This window comes from Gavialis gangeticus, unplaced genomic scaffold, assembly GCF_001723915.1.
Source record: "Gavialis gangeticus isolate Ggan-Ray unplaced genomic scaffold, GavGan_comp1, whole genome shotgun sequence".
In the NCBI taxonomy this organism is placed as follows: domain Eukaryota; kingdom Metazoa; phylum Chordata; order Crocodylia; family Gavialidae; genus Gavialis; species Gavialis gangeticus.
In genome coordinates this window covers 146,775,091-146,786,386 of record NW_017729032.1, presented here as the reverse complement: position 1 = coordinate 146,786,386, position 11,296 = coordinate 146,775,091, and the positions used below count along the sequence as shown (strand labels likewise).

Genomic DNA, 11,296 nt, shown 5'->3' with positions numbered 1-11,296 from the left:
GGTGTGGATGCTTTGCCCCAAAGTTTGGTGTCATCGGCGAACTTGGCCAGTCCGCTTCTGACTCCAATGTACACATCATTAATGAAGATGTTGAATGATATGGGTCCAAAGACAGAGCCGTGGGGGACCCCACTGATCACAGGACACCATAACGAGTGACTTTCATCAATTACTACCCTCTGGGTCTGACCATGGAGCCAATTTTCCAGCCAGTTCTTCACCCCCACATCCAAATCGTTGATAAAGATGTTGAAAAGCACTGGACCAAGCCCCGACCCCTGAAGGACACCACTGGCCACTTCTCACCAGGACAACACAGATCTATTCATTAGAACTCTCTGAATCCTACCATGTAGCCATCTCCCTACCCACCTAACTGTTGCACAGTTAAGCCCACAATCCTCCAATTTTCTTGAGAGAACATCGTGGGATACTAGATCAAAGGCTTTTTGGAAATCAAGGTATACAATGTCAAACTCCTCTCTCTTATCCAGATGGTGAGTTACCTGATCATAAAAGGAGATGAGATTGGTAAGACAAGACTTCCCTGTGACAAAGCCATGCTGGCTGTCATTCAGAATCCTACCTTCTGCAAGCCTATCGCACATAGACTAATTCATTTTTCCAGGATTTTCCCTGGGATAGAAGTTAAGCTAATTGGCCTATAGTTACCCAGATCCTCCCTCCTCCCCTTCTTGAAGAGGTGGTGCCAAACTGACTAGCACCACAACTGAAAGGGGCCTATGGGTACTAATAGACCATAGTATGAAAATGAGCCATCAGTGTGATGCTGTAGCCAGCAGGGCAAATACTACTCTGGCATGCATCAACGGATGCATCTCAAGCAAAACCACAGAAGTGATTCTCCTGGTTTACTCAGCATTGGTGAAACTGCAGCTGGAGTACTGCATCCAGTTCTGGGTGCTGCACTTCAACAAGGATGTGGAGAAACTTGTGAGAGTCCAGAGAAAAGCCACCAGTATGATCAGAGACTTGCACGGCAAGCCATATGAGGAAAGGCTGAGGGACTTGGATCCCTTCAGGCTAAAGAAGAGAAGGCTGAGAGGGGACTTGGTAGCAGATTACCGCTCTATCAGGGGTACATCAAGGGCTCAACAAACAGCTCTTCACCAGGGCAGCCTTCGGAAAAACCAGGAGTAATGGCCACAAACTCCTGGAAGACGGTCTCAGGCTTAACACTAGGAAAAACTTCTTCACAGTTGGAGTGTCCACACTGGAATAAGCTTCGTCCGGAGGTGGTGCAATCACCTACTGTGGAAATCTTCAAAAGGAAATTGCTGGGGTCACCTGACCCCAATTGGTTTTCCTGCCTAGTGCAGAGGGGCTGGACCAGCATTCCCTCTAAGCTTCATGGTGCGCACGGCCATGCAGGTGCACCTGGCAGCATGGCATGAGCATGCCTGCGTGGCCATGCATGCCACAAAGCTTAGAGGGAATGCTGAGCTGGATCTGATGATCTTGCAAGGTCCCTTCCAGCCCCTTACAATCTATGACTCTATGAATCTAAGATGGGCAGGACATTGGCCCTCTTCCAGTCCTCAGGGACCTCTCCGGAGCACCATAGGTTTCAGAAGAGTTTTGCCAGGGTTTTCATGATGACTTTGGCCAGTATCTTCAGCACTCTCAGATGAAGTTCATCCAGGCCTGCTGACTTATATATGTCTAATTTTTAGAATTTATCACGTACCAGTTCTCTGACAATAGTAGGAAGGAGGCCATTCCTACCATGCTCATTCTGTACCCTTTCTGGCATGATTTTCCCTTTGGCCCAGTGAAATTCTGAAGCAAAGTAGTCATTCAGTTCATTTTTCTCTTGAATGCCAGTATCCAGCTGTTCTGAATTGTTGAGCAATGACCCCACACTCCCATTTGTTTTCCTTCTGTTCCCTACATACCTAAGGAGGACTTCTTGTTGTCCTCGATTCCCATTGCTAATTTAAGTTCTGTCACCACCTTAACCTTTCTAATCTGTTCCCTACAAGTGTGGGTCGTTGCTGTATAGTCCTCCTCGGGCCTGTCCCAAGCTTCCACTGTTTGTGCGCCTCTTTCTTCTTTTTTAAGAGGACCATGATTTTCCTGTTTAGCTAAGAGGGTTCCCAGCCCTTCTGCTACCTTTTCTCAGTATGGGAATGGATTTGCTTTGTGCTTCAAGGATCATGTCTTTTAGGAACAACCTCTCTTCATGCACTCCTTTCGCCTTTGGTTTCTGGTCCCACAGCACTTCCCCTACTAGTGACCTGAGCTTGTTGAAATTTGCATTTTTTAAATCCAAAACTTCAACCCTGCTATCTAATTTGTCTGCCTTGTGACAGACAGTGAATGTGATGGTTTCATGGTCACTGTTGCCCAGGCCACCCTTTATTTTTAAGTCGGTCACCAGGTCGTCAAGGTATGTAGAAAAAACATTTAAAGCTGTGTCTATGGCCGAATCTCTGATTCTCCAAATCAGCATTGAATCTTCAGATTTGGATTCGGCCAAATTGAATCAGGGACAGCGATCTGAATCAATGAATTGAATCACGGTCCCCGATTCGGGCCAAATCTGAATCTGAATTGAATATGGCCTGTTTCGCACACCCTTACTCCTTATTCCACCTGAGGTAACTTGCTGTGCACCAGAGTGCATGTGGCATGGACATTCCCTGGGGACAAGCAGTGGCAGCGCAAGGTGCACTGCCACTACTTGTCTCCAGGGAACCAAATGTCCACACTTGGATATTGCAGGAAAGATGCAAGCAAATAGGCAAGCAGTAAAAAGGTAAGCCTGTAGTAAAGCAATGTCAGTAAGACATAAAAGAATGTGAGAAAGAGTTGTGGCCCAGAACCTCAGTCGTGGACACTGTAGCTCACATGTGTAAAATGTTGGTCCCATGTTATAGTTCTATATTACCAGCATTTCCCATGAAAATCAAATGGAAAGAAAAAGAAATTAAAATTTAAAAATAATTCCAATTTTTTTCAGGGCTCCAAAGATGTAATAAGTAAGATAGTTTCAAAATTCAATATTTGATATTTTTGAGAAACATGTTGGGGCTTTTCATTAGTATTCATTTGGTCCATTGCTAACATTAACCTCTACATTTCTAAAACCGATGGTAGCAAGAAACCTACCACTGATTGGGTTGGTGCATCCAGCACACTTTTTGGCATAAAGGTTGCAGAAGCAGCTCAGGCAATATGCAAATTCATCCCGAGAGGTAAAACGCTGTCCAGACAACTGCTTCTTACATCCAGTACAAACAAAGCACTCCTTATGCCAGGGCTGCTCCCGGTAAGTAACCCCTCCTGTAGTGATGGCCTGTTTTATTGAATGTACAAAACAAAAAGTTTTGTGAGGTTCCCTTCTTACCAAGAATGACCTTGTTTAAAAAAATAGTAATAATATCTGGTTAATGCTAGCAGGAACAAATTGAAGAGCCAAGCCCTAGTTTTAGGTTAGTATTCTCCAGTATTTTCCAATTATATGAGCAATCCCCCTCATTGTAGACAACTTTCTTGCTCTCTAGTCATTTCTAATCTTGCTCAAATATAACCTATTTGTTCCTAAAACCTTGTTTCAACCTTCCTAATATTTATTTATTTATTTATTTTCCACTCTTTTCCTTACACACATCGGAGCACTGGACTCGACTATGTTCTCTCACCCAATCTTGCCAGTGATAAAAGAACCTCTGTCTGTCCTTATCTTTCATTCTCAATATAACATTTTATTTCAAACTCAGCTGTAAATTCCACTTCTTTACTTGCATCTCCTTGTCACAGATATTTTTTACTTGCAAGAGGAGTCCTTGCTCATTCAAACAATCTCACTGACCTCAATAAATGTCACTACATTGTGGACACAAGAACATTCATAAGACAGACTTGCAGTATCAGCTAATAAATTTATTTCTTCCATTGGGCTTATTTTTAACTCCTTCACATATTATGCAGACAAATGGCCTGCAGACACCACTAATCAGTGTACTGGCTTTAAGAATTTTTGTTCCAGAAAATATATACTGTATAAACACAATCCATCTTTCCTTTTACCTTAAATTTTCAGGATGAGCTATTTTAAAAGCATTCAGCATTGGACCTTTCCAAATCATAGAACCATAATAAAAAGAACTGGAAGTGGCCTCAGGAAGTCAGTAGTCCAACTTGCTACTCAGGGCAGAATTGCCACTGTTTAAACAACCTTAGGCAAGTGTTCATCTAACCTGCTCTTAAAAGCTTCCAAGAATAGAGATTTCACAAACCTTGGTAATCTTTCAGGGCCTAACCACCCTCACAGTTTGAAATTTCTTCCTTTTATCCAATCTAAATTTTCCTTGTAATTCAAGACTACTATTTCTTGTCCTGTCCCCTGCAGCCAGAGAGTGGTCTGGTACCACAGACCAAATCAATAGCAATGTGATTATTGATTCTGGTAGAAGCAAACTAAGTCAGTACAGAGTGCTTTTGAAATCTCTCTACATATTTTTTCCATGCTTGAGGCTAAAGGCCCCATTCTAGGAGACTTCTCATAGCAATAAATGTTTTTGCTTGGTGTGGTGTTTGCAGGATTGGGTCCTTAGGTTGTACAGTATTTTGTACGGTAAATTGGTTTTAGCTTTTATATGACATTTCTTGCTCTCACACAGGACAAAACAAAACATTTAACTGCTTCGGAAACCTGAATTACAAAACCACTACCTTCTTGCACTGGACACACTGCATGGCAAACTGTTTTTCATAGCAGGGTACACAGAAGTTTTGATCATCTTTAGGAATGAAACTCTTTGTCCCAATAGGCTGTTGACAACGATGGCAGATAAAGCAGGTCTCATGCCAGCTGTTACCTTTGTACTCCATTTTGCGAGTACCTGTAATGAGATCAAAATACAGAATGAAGCTAAGAGCTTGGCTACTTTTACCCATAGCTTGCATGTTTGAATTGGTTCAGCTTCCTACTGCAGCATAATGGTCAGTGATTAGATATAAAACCTTACTCACTATTTCAGTTAGCATCACAAGGGGTTGCATACTGTTTGCAGAGTGTGAGTATTGTGAGCATAAAAGAGAGGAGTAGCTATTACTAAAAAGAGAGCCTGTTACACATTGCCTTCAAGTGGGAATGTATTCATTACAAATTCTTCTACACAGGAGGTGTAAAATATAAAGTGTTAGCTTCAACCAAGGATGTAGAAGTGAAAGTAACGTTTTTAAAATTTACTTCTTCTCTCTGAATCACCTTTGTCTTTGTCCCAGATATAGCCTCAAACAGGCAAGTCTGGTGGAAAGGGTAATGATTTGGGTTCCTGACATCACCTAGTAAAACCCTCTTTTGCAATAAAATGGAGTCACTGGTTGGGTGAGAGAGCAGACATCCTATGTGTTCTGTAGTCCTGTTTCTGTCCCCCTTGCAGTCTAAAGTTTAAAGTTGATTTAAAGTAGTGCAGCATCTCATCATGTGCCAGGCCATTAGCTTCATGAGTCTTCACTGTTTCTCTGAGAAGGGAGGGGGCCTTCTCATTGACCTCAGTGTTATTTAAGCCATGCTTTGTGTTGAGAAGAAAAAACTTAAAGGTCTTCATTTTTGGAGTCATCCCTCTGTTAGCTAGAAGCAGCATACTGGTGAAAGATAACACTCTTTTTTAAAGTGTTCTGGGTAGCATAGTATAAAAAGACATCTCCATGCCCCAACTAAAGCAAACATTTCAGAGGTGAGTTGTCAGCCATTCCAGATATCACAAATATTTGACAAACAAGCAAACTTCTATAATTTTTGCCAAGGTCAAAATATATCTCCAAGATAACATGCTTACAGTTTACATTGCTTTTGATGCTTGGAACAAAAATCAGTGAAGCATAACATTTAAAAAAATAGCAGCTTGCAGATATCAGGCCTCTGGTTAAAGTCCAAATTCAGCTTTTAGATAGTTGGCACGAATGCCAGAAGAATATTTCCAAAGGCAAAATTTGACCAACCTCTCTCAGACATTTGGATTCTCTCTCCCTTACAGTCATCATTTCAAGTCTTTCATTTTGTCTTATTCTGTGCAATGTGCTCTGAGACATGAGATAAAGCCAGTTTAAAAAAATGTAAAAATAAAAGAATGATTGACATGTAGTAGCATGACAGATGTGAATGGCTAATTATCTTTCTACAATGACACACATGAATGTGGCCACATTTTAGTAATACACTATTTTAATAAGTCTAAACATACATGTAATTTTGAGAGTAGGCAAAGTAGCAAAAGGCTCACTCCTTTATGCAATGAAACACCGGTCTATAAAAGAGAGGAGAACTGAAAACTGAGTAGGGTTGGAGGATAGGGTGAAAGGTTTATTTTCACCTCTCTGATGCACTGGGCTCTAATGGCAGGTGGTAATGGCAGCAGTGAGGATCATTGCAGTTGTGTATCCACCTGAATGAAGTCAGTGGGAGCCAGGATAAGGAACTGCGCAATCAGGTACTTAACTGCCATCATTCCACATGCATGTCAGCAATTTTACATCATTTAAACTGAACATTCAAAGAGGAAAAATATCAACAACCACCCTACCACCCTGACATGTTTCCAACTTCTTGGGTCTCTGTGTTAATCCATACTCCAGTCATTCAGACTACTAATCTATCCTTGCTCCTGTGCTAAGGTAGCATGTTATAGAAATGGGAAGTGATGCTTCATGTAAAGGCTTCTACAGACAATGCTACATAGGATGGAGAGTTACCTAGTTGTCAAGTGGGACTCTGACATTAACTGCCTGAACAAGGTAGTCTTGAGTACCACTTTGTGGTTGCATAATTTTGTGATGGGCTGATTTGAGTTCCTGACATCACCTTCCTTTCTGGGTCACCTTCTTTTCTGGGATTTCCTTTTGGGTCATAAGATTGAACACCATGAGAGTAATAAAATGAAGTTAACGAAGATGGCTTCCCTTAAAAATGACAAAATTAGCTATAATTTTCAAACAAAACCACTGCCAGTAGTATATCTATAATCCAAAACAAAAAAAAATATCTTGCTGAAGAGTGGAAAGGAGTGAGTATAGAACCTGCAACAATTTTGGACATCTGATGTTAAATATACATTCATTATTTCTTTCCTGTTCTATCACTCAAAACTCTCTAAAAATTTGACAAGACCTGTCAGGCATATAGGTTTTTAGATGAATGATATGAAAGCCAGCTTGGAAAAGATTTACCAGTGCCAATTATCATTGCCAGGCATACATATAGATTTCTTAAATTTTTAATTCCAGACCCAGCTTCTGCCTTTTAAACCTTCAAACTAGCAAAGGCTGCTACAGTGTTGTAAAGAAGAAAGGCATATTTTACTGTTCCAGTGCTTTAAATCCATGCTTGAGGCACTTGTTTCTTAGAGGCACTTGTTTTTTAAACTTGAAGGAAATATTGCACTTTTCTCTTCAGAATCTTTGTTCAACAACATTTTTAAGGTGGTTTGGCAGTCTTTTCACTAATAATTAAGAAGTGAAACTGGACATATCTAGCTTCCAATTTAGCATTTTAAATAAAATATTACAATTACTATCTGGTCTAGGGGATATCTTAAAACACAGGTTATAATATCTTCTGCTAGACTCTCAGATCATGCCTTAGGACAGACAGTGAAGCAAAGAAATTAGTTACAAAGGTGAATTTTGATGTTTGACCTGGCCTTCTCTCTGTCTGAAAAGCAGTATGTCCTAACCTGGCATAATAGTCTTCTTGCACTCATTGCATTTAGAAGAATACTCATTGGAGTAGCATTCAGTACAGAGTAGATGTTCCTCTTTTGCAGCAAAAGGTTTGTCGACCAGTGAGTTCTTGCACTGAAAGCAGTGGAAACAGGTCTCATGCCAGTGTCGGTCCTTGTAGGACAGATCCTGTAGAAATCCAAAATCACAGAATAAACAGAATGAATAGTTTGCACAATTGGAAGCTGGGAGAATATAAACACATCCAAATCTGAATCTTAGCCAGGATTTAAGGCTTATTCTTACAGATCAAGAAAATAAATTGTCCTGCTAAGATGAACTGATTTTGCTTTGGTTACACGAGAGGGCTAAAGACAGCTTTTTCCTTTTTTTGACAGACTTTTTAAAATTCAAGTTCATTTCACTTTTTGTAATGCTTCAGAGAAAGAAGTAATCTCCTTTAGATATTTCTTCTCTGAATAAAGTCGTTTTCAAATAAGAATGCTTTGACTTGCTAAATATGATACATTCTCAACTTGGTTGAGAACATGGTCAGAATCATAACTGTTGCTGTCTAGAGTTTCTTTAATATGATAATTTTACTATGGGCTTACCACAAAGATGGGACATCACATCACTTCTTTAGCTACCAATCCAAAACACTCTGATGCTAGGACTGGCATGGGTATTTCAGTTCCAAAGGTAATTTGTCAGCAGGAGGAATTATTTCAAAGAATGGTTGTTCCAGAAAAGGCCAAAAGGAAGTCCATAATAAAGATGACCCATATAATTTGTCACATCTAGCATCTTTGGGTCTCAGATAAAGTGGAACCCAGATCCAAGCAAACCCAATGCAATAAAAAAGCTGCACACTCTTCAGTAAATGAGACAAAAACAGAAACTATTCATCTCATCTCTTCCAATTCTGGAGAGGGTATTTGGATATTTGGAGAAAATGGACCTGAACTATTAAATCAACCCCACACAAACAGGCTTTACAAAACCCACACCACCCTTGGTTTCAGTGATTCTTATTCTACTTTAGGAAAGGACTAAATATGGGATATTTTGCTTTTCCAATTATGACAATCCTCGAAATTTCTGATTTAACCATTAGTACATCAGATGTTTTACAATGTCATTTTCTGGGATACCTAGAAACATTCTGCTACTGTAAATACAATGTGTGGGGGAGAGACACGAGTCAAATAACATATGATGCAGGGTAACATGACTTCCTCCACTCTAATGGGTGCTGTGACAGAAAATTTTAATGCTGTTCAAAGGAAAAGGGAAGATTAAATAATCAGAATATCTAACCTAATATGTGCATTCTCAGAAATTATAGTAGGATCTGTGTAGTGAATGAGCGAATTAACCTTTTGGTTTCCATTTAAAGATTCATGGATAATTTGGCTAAGTTACTTGTACTAAATTATTTTGCTGATCTGAATAGAGAAGAACGAAGTCTAAGATGTCAGCATTTTTTAATCTGTGAGGCAGAACATTAACAGTAGCATAATTTAGAGAGTTTCATTTGAACACCTGCTCTGCCCTCCCTCCCCTCAACTCCTTCAGTTTATTTTCAAGTCATGATTGAGGATGTTCATGTTTTTCTGGCTTTGAGGTCAGGCTCTGAGGTATAATACCCATTGAGGATCCTATTTCACTTTTTCAAAGACTTATTCATTCAGCTTTCTCTATTCATGTCAATCAAAACCTTCTAAAACAGCCTGATTTCTCCTCAAGTATCAGATATTTTTGAACATCAAAATAAAAAACCTCGTTGAAAAGATTGGTATTTACATTTATTTCTTTAAAGGAAGTTGAACAACCTAATCCTGATCTCAGAAGAATAATATTTTTCATGAAAAAATGCAAGCTAGAGTCAACTAGGAACATTCCAAAATGAAATATTTGCCTGCTGGAAAATGAAATGACAACAGATCTGTTTTTCTTGATTGCTTATGAAAGTGAAGACCATTTTAAACATAAATTATTATTTTTTCCAGTTTCCTTTTTCCTTTTTTGCTATGTTGGTAAGGTATTTTTTCCTCCAAAATTAGTAATCTAATGGTTTGCTTTTTATTTGTATAGGCCTCAATAGAAGTATAAGTTTTTCATGTTTTAAGAGGAGAATTAATAGATTATGCTTATTCTTTGCTGTAACAGTTTAGCAATCTTTGGTCAGAAGCCTCTGAGTCATAAATGCTAAGCAGAGTTAGGTTTAATGTTTAAGCCTAGGTTTACAGTGCAGCCATTGGTGTGATCTATAGCATGTATATTTACACTGGAGCTAGGCAGAATATGCCTAGGTTAATATTTCTAGTAGTGTAGCCACAGCACCATGGGCTACACAAGCCTACTTGTGACCCCATGTACTTACTGTCGGTACTCAAGTTAGCTGGATGAAAGCTAGCTCAGGTACATTTGTATGTACTAGTCACACCTCTGACTGCACTGTATTTAGAAACACAACTTAAACACAGTCTAGACATAGCAGTCAAGAGAAGACTCTGAGTTATGCTTCAGCCTCATGTGCAAACACAGTTTTATGTTAAATTATGTCCAGACCCTGACCAATTCCTAACCTAAACTTAGAGCAGCCTCTTACATGCTCTAATTTATAGTGGCTGCTCACAACCCAAAAGAACTGTTTCAGTGTTCATACTCCCTACACATACTCACATACTCATACCATTGGTTCACATCAGTTCACACATACACGTACTCATACCATTAGTTCATACTCCCTACACAGGTGTGCCAGAAGGACGTGACATAAAAATCACTGGGTGACTATGTGACTAAGGGATTTCCTGGTATTGGAAGGTATGTTTGAAAGATTGGTTATACTGGTTTCACACTTTCTGGGCATGTTTACATGTGTGCTTTACTGCGCGTTAGACTAATTTAATGCACAGCAAAGCATCACTGTGTACACGTGCACCACAATTAGTGTGCAGTAGATTAATTTACTCTGTTGTACGATAGTCCTGTAAAACACAGATACTATCCTATACCACAGTAAATCACTGTGTTTAAACACTTGTGTAGGTGGTGAGGTTGGGATTAGTTTGCACCCCACTATGTATAACAAACAGTTGAGGACCTGACTTATTGTATGAATTGATCCTTATCTTTTTTTCAAGCTCAGCCTTCAATATTGCAGTTCTTCCATAATGTACAAACCTAGGGTTCAGCCTACGTTTACTTCTTTTGGATGAAACTTTTATGGGCGCATCTACATGTGATGCTATGTCACTGTAGTGACACACCATGGTGACGTAGCATCCAAAAGTATCTACATATGACCAGCAGCTACTTCATCAAAGCAGTGCGCTCCCCCATTATAGCACACCTCTATGGCAACATAGCTGCTAAAAATAACCATGCGCCACATACCAAAAGGAAGTACTGAAACATGGCACAGTAACAACATTGTCATAGGGTGTCATGAAGATGCACTCTATGTGAATAACTTCTTTTTAACTGAACAAAATTGTAAGATTAGAATTGCCTTGTTTTATAAACATAAATTCCTTATACCCTGCAACTCCATTGTGTTTATTTCATAGATTTCATAGACATTAGGGCTGGAAGCGAC

General features: G+C 39.6%; 1 protein-coding gene across 5 annotated transcripts in view; it reads right to left on the bottom strand.

The window, feature by feature from the left end:
- The window catches only part of FHL2 (four and a half LIM domains 2), a 79,707-nt gene that overhangs the window by 5,034 nt on the left and 63,377 nt on the right, over positions 1-11,296 (bottom strand). For 3 of the 5 annotated variants that reach the window (XM_019525306.1, XM_019525309.1, XM_019525305.1), the window contains exons 3-5: positions 7,704-7,878; positions 4,699-4,868; positions 3,133-3,319 (exon numbers count right to left, since the gene is read on the bottom strand). In XM_019525306.1, the coding sequence (XP_019380851.1) occupies positions 3,133-3,319; positions 4,699-4,868; positions 7,704-7,878 (532 nt within the window). Of the gene's footprint in view, positions 1-3,132; positions 3,320-4,698; positions 4,869-7,703; positions 7,889-11,296 lie in introns of all 5 variants that reach the window. The other 2 variants (XM_019525307.1, XM_019525310.1) reach the window with 2 other exon arrangements.